General features: G+C 37.1%; 1 protein-coding gene across 2 annotated transcripts in view; it reads right to left on the reverse strand.

Moving 5' to 3' along the window:
• Positions 1 to 16408, reverse strand: part of FRMD3 (FERM domain containing 3) — a 153118-nt gene that overhangs the window by 88033 nt on the left and 48677 nt on the right. Inside the window, exon 2 of one of the 2 annotated variants that reach the window (XM_032206751.1) lies at positions 2271 to 2375. In XM_032206751.1, coding sequence (XP_032062642.1) covers positions 2271 to 2375 — 105 coding nt within the window. Of the gene's footprint in view, positions 1 to 2270; positions 2376 to 16408 lie in introns of those variants that run through there. The other variant, XM_032206752.1, reaches the window with a different exon arrangement.

Raw genomic sequence — 16408 nt, forward strand, 5'->3', positions numbered from 1 at the left:
CCTGTAATAGTACTAGGAGACTGTTGATTAGCATGTGTTTTTAAGATCAGAAAAAGGTCAGAATAGTGACTGGAGAAAAATATTAATGGGAGAAAAAAACACAATAATAGTTTCATAGTTTTCCTGCATCCAGCTGAGAGGTCCTTGCGTATCTGATACAGAGATAAAACTCAGGTACGCAAACCACAGCAAGATCACAGATTCAAAAAGGCCTAGATGACATAAAATCAGTTTTTCTTTACTATAACACTTGTCACATTTTAGTTCTTAGGACAGGGTTGGTTGCAAGTAAACATCTGTTCTGAGGGGAAGCATTACATGTATAAATGTCTAGAAATGCAAAAGAACAGCACAAAGGACAACAGAAGATACTGTATTTGAAAACAGCTTATTTTCATGAGTTATAATAAACCTAAAAGAAAAGTTTATGCTGCTTTCAACTCATCATCCAGGGAATTTAAGTCTGTTTTAAGAAACGTCCCACATAATTCAATGCCATTCATGTCCTAATTCATAAGAGAATTTAAAATCAAGAACTAATACCTAATTAGAGAAGTTATAAATATGCTTTAAAACTTTGGAGTAATTATAAATTAGTATTTAAAAACACGTATATAGAAAACGTAGGATTGAGAACTTTGCTTAACAAAATTCAGCTGAAGAGAGGGCCAGTTGATATAAAACATACTATGACACAAGACGGTCACAGTATTCTCAGGCACTGAAGAAAAAGTGAAATGAGGACGTAAGAGTTTTTGAGGGTAAGAACGTTCAGAGTTTTCTGTTTGTATTTCACTAGTAGCCAAGAGCAAACTTAAGCTTCAGTATAAAATATAATCTTTCATTAACATTACACAGAATTAACTATACTGTAAGATGTAAATGAGCAATTGTACAGCCAACAAGGATAAGGTACTCTAGCATCTCCTTAATAAAAAGGGGAACTTATAATATATGATATAATAGGCACATCAATCAGAGTAACTTTTGGTTTTCTCCAGTGCACCATTTTTTTTGTAGTAGTCTGACAAAAAAAAAAGGTTAATGTTTTTACTAAAATAACCCCTCTTGACTGTTAGGTAAAATAAACCATACCACAGAAATGTTTGAATGACTGTCAGAGAAAGGCCTAACAGAAATAACTACTCATTAAGCCCTACCTAATTATAGTTTAATCCAGCACTCCACCTACAACTTCAGTCAATTCCAACCAGGTTAAACCCTCTATAATTTTACTGATCATGAATGATCAAGTACACTGGTCAAAACAATTGCTAATTATTCTGGTTTTTTTTGTTGTTTTTTTGTTTGTTTGTTTGTTTGTTTGTTTTTAATTTTAAAAGAAGATAGTGGAAATTACCTGTTTCAGCTTTGAAAGGCAATGCTAGTTCTGTAAGTCTGAGAAGAGAGTGTTGATTCCAGTGATTTTTGAGACATCTAATTTGGGTATAGCAAGAGATACCAAAAAAAATGTGTTTCTCTTCCTCAATTGTAGCAGTGACCATTTCCACAGATTAAATGCCAGTGTATGCCCTCCATATTTAAAGTCCTATTTAAATCTTAAACTTGAGAGTAGCAGATCACAGAGTGAAGAAGCACATCTGAGTTTCACTGTTGGCTCCCTCTGTAGACAATCCCTTCCCACTGTCACACAGTAAAATTCATCTGAAACCATAAAAGGGGAACGGCTGTAGCAAAGTGCTTACAGAACACAACCTGAAGGACCAGCTTCCACTTGAAAGAAGACTATTTACTGTCCACATAACCATGAGCAGAGGCCTGTAAAATTTACTTTACATAAGATATAAGGATGCTCACAGGCAGAACTAACCTGAAGAACTCCCAACAACCTAGAATGACTGCTTTTATGTATTAAGCTCAACAGGATTCCTGCCTACACCTCCCAGGAAACATTCTTTTTTTTTTAAAAAAAAAAAAAAACAACAGAGAATCCCCAAATTCCAGTGCACTGCCATAGCCTAGAGCTACCCTGAGTCATGTCTATAAATCTTTTCTACCTTCAGTACCCAGGAGAATTACACAGATCAGAATACATCAATTTACCTGAAACTAAATAAATGAACTGAATGAAAAATTATTCTAAGAATGCTACTTCAGGAATCTCTATGAATTATGGTCAGAGTATAATCCCTTAGAGATACATAATTTTGCATTAAAACTATCCTGTTTGTTGGGAAAAAAAAAAAAAAAAAAAAAAAAAAAAGTTAGCATTACTTTAAATCAAATGTAGTCAGAGTTCGTATACGTACCCTCTGCTTCTCAGGGTCAACATATCGAATGCCAAAATAGTCTTTTTCCAGCAAGCTGTAATAGTTGCAGATGTGATCTATGAGAAACTGACCTTTAGTTTCCCTCTGTAAAAAGAGAAAGAGTTGATATATTATTCTGAATATTCTAAACTCGCTGTCTATAATAAACTTTAATAACATATAATTAAAGTGTCAAGGAAAACATCATATGGCATTTGATGTTATTCACATAAGGACAGGGGTCTGAGAATTCATCTCCTCTAAAAGATGCAACAGATTAGTGATCAATATACTCCCTGCACATTAACAAATTGATTCCTTAAGAAAATACCATTGCTACTTCTGCCTCGGGAAAACTCATAACAACACATTTGTAATATTTTAATATGTAGCCATATGTCCACTTGATGCTCTAATGGCTAACAGTTATTTACATACAGAATTTTAAAATTGTGAGTCCTTAAGGACTTTTAGGAGCAAGTATCTTACTGGATCAATACACAATGCCCACAGCAAGGAAGACCTGATCCTTAATTCCCAGCTAGCACTACAGTACAAGGAAGAAATGCATAGATGAATGACTGGACGTTTTCATCTTTGCCTCATCACTAAATAACAACAGTCATGAGGATACTTACTATACACATGATGTTTAGTTAATGACCTCATTTTTTGTTTCGGCTTTTCTTCAATCCTAATACTATGTTGCATCTCTCCTTAATCTACTACCTGGTACATAGAACTGACATAAATCTTAACATTTCTTCTCATTCAAGTAATGTGTGGTGTTTGTTTTTTGTTTTTTTTTTTTCATATTATTACCAGCAAACTGATGTGTGAGAGTATAAACACTGGGGCAAAGCTGTTCATAGTCCATTCTTAGCAGGAAGAGGTGCTTCCCCCATCACAGAGTCTCTGCATTTCTGTCCCTCTTTTTACCAGAGTCTTTGTACTTAACTCTTTAATGTCTACAAAATCAAAACTATATGGGACATGTAATCACCATAGATTCAAAAATGTTTAATTGTTCCTCCAAATGATTCCTTGAATCTGGATACTATACCTTATCCAACCTTTAAGAAGCTAAGGTTGGATAAGGCTTAGTTAAAGTGTGAACAGCACAGCTGGACAGAAACTAACAGGTAGATCATGTATTTCACAAAGTCCCTTACAAAACTGGACATCATTATCATCTGCATTTTATACAGGAGCAGCTGAGGCAAAACAGTGCTGTTGCCTGTCCAAGGTCATGATCTATAAGTCTATAAATGATCTAAATGGCCTTGTGACCACCACCATCCAGTAAGACCTGCTACTTCACTAAATAAATAAATAAATAAATAAATAAATAAATAAATAAATAATGTGCTTCAAGACTGGAATGTTACACAGACAAGAAAATCACTGCACTATTTTGATAACTGTTTTGTTACTTTTGCAATTAATAATTAATACACTCTATCTCATGGATATGGTTGTTTGTCCCTCCGCTTCCATCAATGAATAAACTAAATAGAAAGCACCCTCAGTTAAGCCACCACCAGAGTGCTGCACAGCCTTTCCCATGCACCAGTGGCTGCTGCACTGTCCGTCTCCTCTCCCCATGGACCTTCTGTCCTTCTGAGATCATGTCCAGCCACAAGTAACTACTCATTTCTCACCAGATGCCTTTTCCTCAGTGTGGGGCCTCTGCTTTTCTCTCCACTGTATAAGCCACCCTCTTGCAACATTCCATTCTTCTGCTCCCTTCTACCTCCTATGTATTTACCCTTCACTACGCATCCTTCACTTTTCTACATGCTACACCTTGCCCAGAGGATATCACTGTCTTATCTGCACCGTGGTATTTCTGCATTTTGTTTTCCTATTTTTAAACAGCCAGTGGCAAGAGATGTTAACGCAGTTTGTCTGTTTCTGTACATGCTCATTCAACCTCATGCTTTGCACCCTGCGTAGCTACCTTCCTCCTTTGCAACACAGCAGCAACTTATTTCCTTTTGTAATTGTTTCTCCCCAGCCTCCAGACATTTTTAAAAAATTACTTCTTTGGCGTTAGGAATGGTTAACAGGAACACTGGCTTTTCATACTGTATGCGGTTACAGGTAAGGGCATGCTAGTGACAGCATGGAGGAAACTCTCCTTAAAAGGCAAAACCTTTATCAAAGGCTGGAAAATACTTAAAGAAGATTACTGCTCTCCCTGTGACTGAGAGAAATTAAAAATCTCCTTCAGGTCTGTATCTCAATGAAGTATTTTCTAGCTTAAAATCTTAGAAGTCTCTGCAAACTTATATGACTCTGCTACAAGCAAGAGCATCAAAATACTAAGGCAAGAATTGCACAGTGACATTTCAATACATAGGCAGTAAGAAAAAACACGAACACATATGAAACTTCAGTTCCACATGCTTTTAAGATAAACATCCAATGAACTAAATAATGCTGGAGAATAAAAGCTCTTAAGTGACTCAGGTACAGTTGAACATGAAAATAGATTTTATTGACAACAGTGTATAAAATAAATTCAATTTTTAGAACACTGTAAATGTGGAAAATGGACTAATCAGATATTCATCTGACAGTAGTAAAGGGCATTACTGGAAGAACAGTTAATAAATCTACTCAACTCTATAGGTTCACATTCTAATCCATTCATTTAACAAGTCCTTGGCTTCATCCACATAAATAATCATAAAAAAAAAAAACATTTAAGTTCTTGAGGAATCTGATAAAAGGCTAGGACACATACTGTGTTTTTTAGTCCAATAACAAAGCTCCCTTTCTTAAATGAATTGCTGCCCTAATTTTCTTGCTTGAAAGGTAGATGATAGAAATCAACCGAACAAAAAAAGAGCAAACAAAAGCCTCCAAGCTAAATTCATGCTCTACAAATCCTTAAACCTTCCAGAAATAAATAAAAGGGACTAGTTAATATGTCCACCCTGTGTTAATATACACTTCAGTTAATAGCACTATTCAGTCAGGCTTCCAGATCCACCTTTCATTACCAGATTTAAGAAAAGATTCTAAATTGACAAAAGTTGTTAAATAGATATGTACATAATGTGCTCTCATTAGAAATACTGTTTTAACTACTCCACTATTATGTTTTCAAAATATCTGGTATTTGAAAAAATTCTGATCATATTTCACACACAAAAAACAAATACTTGGTGTGGCACAGAGGACCTCAAGTCTGAATTCAAAACTGTGTCGAGAGGGATGGACAATGGTTGTTCATTTTCTTTACTGCAAACAGCATCCATAAACATTTTCTAGATTTCTCTAACAATGCTCCAAATTCTCCTGAGCTTTAGCATCTGATAATCTTTGCTGTCTCCTGTGCTCTTTGATATACTTATTACATAGTATAGTACAAAAGAATACATTAAATCCAAAGCTTATCCTAATTCGTGAAAGAATATGGATAAATTAAATTAGGAACTGCCAGTCATCCACAACAGAGCACAAGAATGGATTTGGGTCACAGAATAATGAATATAAAATATTGCCTGAAACTTCACACAGTTGCTATATAGCTCTCCAATTACATGATCTTTTTTTTTTTTTTTTAAAGTGTTATACCAATAAAGCAGTTTGCTTCCAAAAATATTTTTTGCTACACCTCAGAACTTTGTCAGAACAAGACAAAAATGACATCATAAAAAAGCCATTATTTGAAATACCACTGAAAAATGTCAGCAACAGACCACAGGAATCTGAGAACAAAAATCAAGTCAGACTTCTAAAAGCTTTGAGGCTGATAATTATACCATATTTCACCCAGAAAATATCAAATATTCTCAAGTAGAGAAAAACAACCCAGGCTGAAACTACCATCACCAAAACATAGAAGCAAAAAAGCCAAAATATTATAGATTGCAATCAGTGCATTGTTTTCCATAACAGAACAAGAACTTAATTAAGTCACTTTTCTCTAGGTCTGTTAATTGAAATCCAGTCATCTCAAATGAGATATACTTTCTCTCAGATTTCTCTGATCCATACTCTAGGAAAAGTGTTTTTTTCAAAAAGCCTTTGGGTCCTATAATGTATCCTTTCCACACATGCACAGGAAAATAAGGTTTAGGAGATTCCTATAAATAATTTGAATATCTATCTTTTTTATTTAGATAAGTAGGCACAAACAAGACAGATATGTTCTTCCTCAGGCTGCATTTGAGTATCTGACCTTAATACCACTAAAATGCCACAACAAACCCCTGTACACATGCAAGGGATATAATACAATATAAATGACAGAATCCCTGAACAGGGATTGCAGATACTTGCAGATAACTGCTAAAATCTGGCTTTTAAGCTGGATCAAAAGTTTTATTTTCTATAGGAATGAGTATGTATTAAATTAAACTTGCAGCTCTGGCAGAAATTTAAACCAGGGACATTCTCCACTCCAAAAGAACACAGTCAAATACTGTCCCCCATTGATGAATGGACTCACAAGACAATCCTGCCTGCCCTTTACTCCTCAGCTCTAGGAACTGAGGAAGACACTGCAGAGATGTTTCATACTCACTGCCAGATACTATTATTACTGTTTCCATTTCAGCAACTCTACAAATACATGACTGAGTAACCCAGTTCCTTGGTAACTCCTTTACTATGCAGAAAATAGTCCAAAGGTCTCAGTGGTTCATGGGCACGTTTAATCTAACACAAGAGTAATTATTCCAAACTTGGGCTTGCTTTTGAGTTTTGTTGTTATTGTTTTGTTGTTTGTTTGCTTGTTTTAATTCCTAGTTTCTTTGTGCACATTAAAAAATCAGAGGAGAGTGTATCTGGTCCTGCCAATTCAAGCCTTCTCTGATGATGTAAAATGAGACCACAAAATATTTGTTCTTGTTTCACGATTCTGAAAGTAAGAGGAAAACTATTTATAAAAGTTTGAAATCTTACATTCAGTGGAATGACTTCTCTGTTTGCATTTGTTTCACTGTGAAGTTCTGGGTCTATTTATCTGCATGTTGTCACAAGGAAGCGTCATGAGCAGATTAAACTTCTGTTACCTAACCAGTGAAGCCCTGCCAGCTGCACTTATTATCAGTCAGGAAGACACTGACATCACTAAGCAGCAGCACATAGTTCTAAGCATAGCATTTATTTGTGCAGGGGGGATTCAAACCCCATCCTACAAGTGTCTTTCCTTTTGTGAATAGCAACTAACTCTATGTAAAGCTGCTCACATACCAGAGTGTTTGCTAGACTAATGTAAATCTACCCCCAAAAAAATAAAATAAAGCTGTAATTAAACCAATTTATTTAAAGCCATAATTTAAACCAATTCCATTTAAATATTGAAAATTTCAGGCTCTCAGGCAAGACAGGAATAATGTCTGATTTTCTGATGCTCATTTTCTTTAGTGTGTGACATATTTCAAAGTTCTCTATTTCTAAGTTCTATGGACCTAAAAATCCTAAATATTTAAATTCAAGAACAACCATAACACCACCACTGAATGAAACCTAACCAGCCCAGAAAAATAGATTGAAAAAATAAGTTCCCAGAAGGTAAAAACATAACTCAAAAAGCAACTTTACCCATTGAAAACTGAACTAGTACAACATAACACTTGACAAAAAGCAACAGAAATTTACACAGCTAAGCTGCTGCCTCACCTGCCACCTCTCTTATTTCTGATTCCTGTTTGGACACAGCAAAATCCTGCTCTGTTTTTTGTGAGAGAAACACCTTGACTCCCAGCAGGCACACTCCTGCCATTTCACTCATAATTGTTCTGTGACTCGGTAGTGAGGCCTCTTGTCCTACACAGAAATGAAATGCAGCTGTACAATGACACTTGGGTGCAATTCCCCATTAATTTCAGTTTTGGGGCAGCTGTCACTATGCTTGTTTTTGTCTCCAGTGGCACAGTGATAAATTCACCCAGCAGCACTAGTGGACTGGGTCTCATGCTACCTAACCAGTGTACCAGGCCTGGCTTAAAATCAACACTTGGGAGCTGAACAGGGAGTGACAAGAGCATGAAGACGGCAGGTACTTTGGTGTGCCTGAATTCTGTGAAGCACTCGAACTGATTTTTTAAGTCCTGCCCAAACAGCAGCAACAAAAGAAGATCAAGAGAAGATCCCAAACCTACAACAGCTGAAGGCAGCAAGGTGGAACAGGCTCAGCTCCAAGATGGCAATGGCCAACCCTAACACTGACAACCCCCAGAACCTGAGCAAACTTGTCACAGCTTTTTTTGGCTTATGGAGTCACTGGGACTACACGTAACTGCAGCTACTCACGAGATGGAAGAAGCACTGGTAACCTTAGCCCTTACTGCTCTACCTTTTGAGACAGCAATAGGAGCACACCACTGCAGACATTTAGCAAGAACTGGACATCGCATAATCCCTTTGAAATATAAAGATTAAAAGCACTCACGATTCATTGCTGAAGTAAAATGCTATAATCCTTCAAAAGGATTTTCTGCCTTCTCATAATTGGTATCCTCTAATATTTTAAAGTACTTGCAAATACAATGGAGATCTATTATACATGTTTAACTGGAAAGTTTTGTCAACTGTAATAAAGGCCAGCTGTATTTATTTTTTAATTAAAGTTGGGGAGGAGAAAGGAACTTTTCTTATCAAAACCTGATTTGGAACTGGCAGATTTCATTTTAGAAGCAAAGGATACATAATAGAATTTTCTTTTCTTTACAGTGAGGAAATAATTGTATTTCTACAAACCTGAAACGGGGGGAGGGGTGAAATGCTAATAAACTAATAAAAAAAAAAAAAAAAAAAAAAGATTAAAAAAAAAACACTGCAATAAAGCAGTTGGCATTTATTTAATTACAAAAGTGCTTTTCCATATACTACTCTGTATTACTTAACTCTTGCAAATGATATATTTCATTCTGTTTATTCAATTACCCAACCTTAATTTGTATAAACATTTCCTAAAACTAGAATGTAGGTGAGGATGATTTTTTTTTTTTTAAGTCTATGTCTGTAAATACGTTTTCTTATGCATGAGTTTACTCATTTAACTACAAAACTTTATGGAATTAGCTTTTGTAAAAAGGTTTTACTTCCGTACATCCCAGGTCTTTCCAATGAACTGAATCACTTGTCTTACCCAGGAGAAATAATAAAAAAAAAAAATCAAAAATAAGAATAAATTTTAAAAAAAAAAAAAAAACATGCCAGCAATAGCAAAGCTTTCATTAGTTTTCTTTAACTGAAGGGAAAAAGTGGCAGTCTATTACACTGTTGGAAATCCAGTCCTTATACCACCCCATTATAAATGTCAGCCACATGAAGCTGCATGACGAGACATGCTCAGGACATGTGAGGATCTGAGGGATGTACTGGAAAATCCTCCTCTAAGGAGGAGAGTGACAACTAAACATTACCGTGTTTAGTGCACAAAACAGAAATGTACCTTATGGTATCAAGACTCACTACAGGAAGACTGTACTTGCATCTTCAGGAAGTGAGTAGATAAGTGCGTCTCATTCCTAAAAAGCCCCCCCACTATGACCAGAATATGTGCTTCCCTTAGTTGCTATGCTTTCACAGCATGGCTTCAGCAGAGGCCTTCACAGGCACACATGCTGTAGAAATGCACACTGATGCAACAGCACCAATTCACTCAAAACTACAGGAAGTAAAGCAGGAAGTAAAGTTGAATTTTCATCTCATTTTACCCCACTTCGAAGCAAGAAAGGCTTCTTGGGAGAAAAGAAAGGGAGGGATGTGAATAAACAAGCAAAAGCATCAGAGTTGTATTTCATAGAGAATTCAGCAGTCACCAGAGATAACCTTTGCCCACAAGAACACCTCAAGTCAGAGACAAACCACCATTACCACAATTACACTGTAAAAGGGCATTCATCCTATATGAGAAGCTGACCAATTTACAATTTGCATAAGCATACAGGAGCACTTAGCCTAAGGCTCTGACGTCAGCTGCTTTCTTCTACCTCTGGTTCCATGATATATGCTCTTTGCCCAGGAAGTAAGTCTTAAACAAGCCTGCAAACTAGAATTTGTTTTTCTAAAGGAACTTTTATGGTTTTTTGCTGTTAAGAAGAAAATAAGAAGAAGAAAAAAAAAAAAAAAAAAAAGAGAGAGAGAGAGAGAAAAAAAGAAAAAAAAAAAAGTGAAAAAAAAAGTTAAGCTGCAAAAGCATTTGAACTGCAGGCTTTGCCTTTCCCAGATTTTTGTAGTAAAGTTGTATTTCTCCCCAGTGATAACAGAAGATATGAACTTAAGAGAAACCATAGTGAGTTTACTCCAAAGTGCAATATTTCAAGAGATAAATTTCAGGAGCTATTTGGAGGGTGGGAAGGAGGAAGCACATACACAAAACAACAAAATCGTACACCTACACTCCGCAAAATGTCCAGTGGATTTATGTTAGCAGAAATGCCAGAAATTAACAGAGGTAACATGACAATTTTCCACTCATAAAGGGTACTTCTCCACTTTTCAAACTCATTTCCTAAGCTGAAATGAGTTTTGAAGAATATCATTTTTACAAAGATAGCAGTCTTTAAAGTCAAATTTCTGAGCTCTTAATTAATTATCAGTTTAGCCCCAAGTGCTATAAATTAATTAATAGAACTAAATTAAATCAGTCTATCTTCCCACTCTTTCATTTAGGCAACAAATAGCCAAACACAACTTAAGGATAAGGGAGAAAGCAAGGAAAAAAGGAGAAAAGTGTCTATGTTGTGAAGGAAAAAGTAGAGAGCAATGACAAGGCTGTATGTGTGAGTGCAGCTGTGGAAGCTCTATTAATCTTAAATGAAACTGCATAGCTAAATGCACGCAGCACTGAAAATTTACCCACAGGTATCTCCTGTAGCGAGGTCATAAACAAATTTGTCGAAGACGGCTCCTCTTGCATGCTATCTCAGCTGGGAAATGAAGGACATTTTTTGAGGTTATGTATTTTTCATCCACACAACAGTGTATTTTTCCCTCTGTTGAATTAGAGGGTATTGTAGGATGATACTGGTCAAATAATAAAGGATGAAAGAGAAAAAGAAACAATTACACCATAGAAAAATTCCACTATGCCAGTCCATGCAAAGGAAACTATCACAAGTACAAAATTGTCTGTAAAACGGAAATTGTATTCTACTATACAGTAAAATCTGGATGGCAGAAGTGAAAACAGATAACAGAGAACGTGCTTTCACGCAATCAGCTCTTGACCTTACTGCTATTTTGCAAGTAAATTACTCTGGACCACGACCATGTTATAAATGATAAAAAGAAGTATTTATAGTTAACGTACTACAGTTCTCTAAAGTTGCCACCAGTCAGGCACTAAAGAAACCACAAATGCAGTACTCATTTAGAGAGAGCACTCATCATTGTTTCCTGTCCCTCTGCACATGGGCAATACTTGGCCATTTAGGTTTTATGTCCCTGAAGTGATGGCCTCACAGAAGGCTTGCAGCATTAACTGCTCACTTCTGGTAACAGCTTCCATTAGTGCAGGATTCGTGATGCCAACTGAGGCACTATTGATTTCTTAAAAGGAACTGAGTGCTTCTGTCAACAAAACTTCCGATCATTTTACACAATTCCCAGTATTGTTTGACAAAGCTAACGCTGCCTTTTTTCTTGTATCCTGAGAATCAAAACCAACTTGGTAGATGCAGCTAGAAGGCACCATCGCACCCCATCCAGCAAACCAAATGACAGACCCCAAGAAGGAGGTCTCAGCCCCTACCTACAAAGCAACCTAAAAGCCTAATTAGGTTTTAGACAAAAGATTCCTGATGTCGCCAGGTACGGGTTGATGGTCAGAAACACTTTGCTGGACCCCAGGCAGAAACACTTATCTGGACCCCAGGCAATCTTTTCAGTGGGTGAAAATATTTAAGCTGGTGAGGGACAAGAACACCCTACTGCTTTTCAGAGCTCAGATGAACATGCTGAACCCAAGCCATGGTGAGGGTCACACAGGAGCAGCCACACTGCTGTTTCCACACTAAACAGAAAAGCAGGACTGCAACAGAGAAGGGCAAGCTGGATAAACAGATAAACAGAACTATGTGGCTGCTGTTGCCACAGGGCAGCTGAAACCCCTGGTAATGGCACCTCCAGGCATCTCTCCAAAGCTGGGGTTATGCCCCATGTCCCTCTCCTTGGGGAATTATAACACTGCTTGTGCATGCACAGGGTGGAAAGGAAGGAGAAAGAAATGGAAGATCATGGAAGATAATCCCTGGAGAGAGACAGGAAAAGTGCTGAATTAATGCCCATTTGAAAGGCTATCAGAGTGATGTGTGAGGCTAAGAGCTTACAGAAAAAGCAGAATATATAACTAGATATTATGGGAGTCCAAGCCACCATTATGTGGATTACTCCAGAATTACAAGTGTAGGCAGTGGTCTGGGAATATCAACTGAGAAGCACGCTGAATCTCTCCAAGTGCTGCAAATCAGAGATAATGTCTCCTGACAGGCAAGACCCTCAGCCACGCTGATGAACTCAGCAGCTCCCAGTGAAACAGCTGAAAGTACAGTGCATGCACTAATCTAATGTGATAAAGGCCTAGGTGAAAACTTTTGGGTAGCTTAGGAAGTCTCACCATGCCATGCGCTTGAACTGTCTGATAGTCATACCATATAATCATATCATAATGCTTCAGAGGATACCCATCACAATACCTTCAGAGGATATCCAAAAAGATTATCATAGATTGAAAGAGGGTGGGGACACAAAAGTCCCTCCCACCTCTTAGTAATTTAATATTCATCAACACACTTCATCTTTCAAATACTCATCTGGCTCACCTATCGAAGGCAAATAACTCATTTTACAAGAAAACTATTTGGTCTTTATCAGTATTACACTATACTTTCTCACTTTTCCCATGTGTTTTGACTGCAGAAATTTCATAACTTTAAGGAGCACACTGAGTCATTTCCCACTTGCTAAAGTGTTTTATCTGGTTATACTCTTTAGGCATGGAGTGAACTGAAAGAAATTTTTAACCACCATACATGTATGTATGTATGTATGTATGTATGTATCTCCAAACTGCTTAACTAGTGCCTTATAGACACACACACATATATGAACTTATTTTCCTCTAAGAAATAATAACACAAAATTAACTTTTTCATCAATACTTCCCCCTCCTGTCCCCTGCATCCTTGTAATTGCCAGATGTTAAAGTCCTGTTGAGAAGGAAAACAAACATGAAATTTGCAAGATTATACACCCAGTTTTCAGAAAAGCAAATTTATGTTAGATTAAAAACTATGGAGAATAGAAGTATTCCAGAAACGTTCCTTGGACAAAAAAGTGCCTATACCAGTGCACCCCAATGTGTTTAATAAAAGTCAGCTATTGGCATCAGAGGAGGAGTCCATTCTCTGTGCAATATAAGCTTCTGTCTCTGTGCCAAGAAAAATGTTCTCAGCTCGCAATTTTTTTTTTTTTTTTTTTGTAGTAGGGGGAGTTGGATTGATTTTTCTCTTTCTTTCTCTTTTTATGGAGGTCATTCAGTCCTTGAAAGCCACACAAACTGCCTCATTAGCACTACCTAAAATAATACCTCTATTTGATAGCACAGTCAGAACAAATCCCCTTTCCGTTTCTAATCATCACCCATGATATTAGAGTTATGGTAAATATTTTGTGATTCTTTGAAGAACAACTAGATATAAACCAGATTTAAAACAGAGCATACTTCTTCATTTATTTTAAATATCACTACAAAAGATACAATACAAACATTTTAAATAATAGGTGGCAGAAATCCAAGCAAAGGATTGTTCCATTAACTGCAGCTGCAGAAAGAAGATAATAAAGCAATACATTTTACAGATCCCATAGCAAATGAATTGTTTCTCTTACTAGATTTCATTCTTCTCCCTTACTCAGTCAGATTTGTCTTCATTTTTTGTCCTTTGCCCAGACTCCCTGTTTCCACTAAGTCAGCAGAGTAATGGAAAGATGAAACACAAACTGACCTTTCTTTTTGCTGTTACGGTAATTGCTCTATTTTCTACATCTTTGATACCTAGTACATATACACTATTAAAATGCATGTTAATATGTTTTAATATTAAAAATATTAAAATGACTGAATCAGGAACTCTTGATACTTGATTGGTTCTCAGTAGTAGTTACGCTTGATTTATCTGAAATAAATCATATGATACTGCAAACATTTCTTACACCTAGAAAAAGGAAAGCAAAGCCCTGAATTACATACCAAATGACATCTCATAGCACAGCCAGCTTTTCCCAGTACAAGCCATGATCTCACAAAAACACTGTGGATGGCAATTCACAATACATTTTGCTGTCTTACAGCAGTTTAGTGCTACACCAAACCTCAGAATATATGTCTAAACAAAACTAACACAGAGTTGTTTGACATGCTCCACAGCAGATGACGTTTAACAGAAGCATTTTAAAAAACATTCAGTTATGGCATATATGCAAAAGATCCTTATAAACACTAACCAGTTTCCCTCAATTGTCCCTCTTCCCTATTACAACTGAACACATGTAGAAGACAACTCATTAAAATAAGAAAAAAAAAAAAAAAACAGAGGAAGTTACTGAACACGAACACCTGTATTCATTTAATTGTTGGATAAGAAAGACACATAGTGAAAACTATGTTCTGTAGGGAATGAAGCAGTGCATAGTTCTCCCAAGAAAGTCTCTTCAAGAAAGTCAAAGCTCATAAATGGGTACTTGTTTTAGAGATACTTAAACACCAAAAAAAGTGGCATAGGGAGAAGGCCAGTCAAAAATTCTAACAAAAAACAGTAACATCTGTAAATATATTGTACATCTATTCCTAGGACACCTGTTGCACTAGAAAGGCTTCTCTTTCTAGTCATTCCTGTCACATTCAGTGTTAAAGCAGAGCCACAGCAGGAGTCAGGAAGAAAACGGAGTAACTTGGTGAACAGTTTTGAATATCATCCCCAGGTACAAAATGCTTCTCTTTCTCCCCTAAAAATTTTAAAAGATCTGCACTGAACATCCTGTAATTTGGGAGGAAATTACAGCTATGTTCTCCCTTCTTAACTCCCTTTTGGGTGAAGCTGATCTTCACCCAGATCAGGTACAGCTGATATGGGCTTATGAGAAAAAAAAAAAAAAAAAAGAGAGAGAGAGGAAAAAAAAAAAAAAAAAGCCATCACAATGTTGATATGCAGATTATAACAAGCAGAGCTCTGACAGCTTCATACCTGCTGCGCCAAAACCGACTGTAAAACCTCATCATGCAGTAATTTTATAATGATTTTCTCTTTTGAGATTGAAGAAGATACGTAAAACAGCAGATGACACCAAAGATAGAAAAGTAGTTTCGTCTTACAGCACAAAGCAACATTTTGGATTTCTTCTTCTACCTAACACAGCAAAGAAAAAAAAAGGACTTTCAGGAAAGAAAACAAGAAACAGCCCAGCACAGGAGTAAGCAAGTCTTTCAGTAACTTTGCATGCTTCTTCTGGGATGCAGCAACAACACTTGGTTGTGGGCCCTACGTACACACATGAGCAGAAGGTGGACAGAGAGGCATGGGAAGACTCCAACAGCATGGACATTTCTGTCAGTAACCCGAACCCATCCACGGTCACATGCTCAGCCTGAGAGAAAGGACTGGATTCCCAAATCAGCTGGGAAAGCACTACAGTTAAGCACAACAGTATTCCAGACGCTGAACTCCCAGACCACACCAAATATTCTGGACAAGGCAGAGGGTCCCCCATCACTAGGAGATCAAGCCTGAGCACCGACACTCCCTCTCACAGAGCATCCCAGACTGGAAGGGAGCCACAAGGGTCATCAAGTATAATTCTGGGCTCCACACAGGAGTACCTAAACCAACATTAAACCATGTCTGTCAGTATTGCCCAGATGCTTTTCTCAGGCTGCCCTGTCTCCAGCACCCAGTCTTCTCCAACCTTTCCAGTCCTGCCCATTGTCCTCTTTGGCACACAGCAGATGGTGTCCAGCCCCTGCCCACATGGGTGAGAAGAGCACATCAGGACTCCCAGTGGCCAGGGTGCTCTGCAGCTTTGTCTTCACTCAACTTTCTCTCAATAGGAAGTGAAAAACCAAAACTAAATGAATTTCATTTACCAAGCTCCAAGATTTGCAATGAGCTACAGGC

The sequence above is a fragment of the Aythya fuligula genome, chromosome Z (assembly GCF_009819795.1).
Source record: "Aythya fuligula isolate bAytFul2 chromosome Z, bAytFul2.pri, whole genome shotgun sequence".
Lineage (NCBI taxonomy): Eukaryota > Metazoa > Chordata > Aves > Anseriformes > Anatidae > Aythya > Aythya fuligula.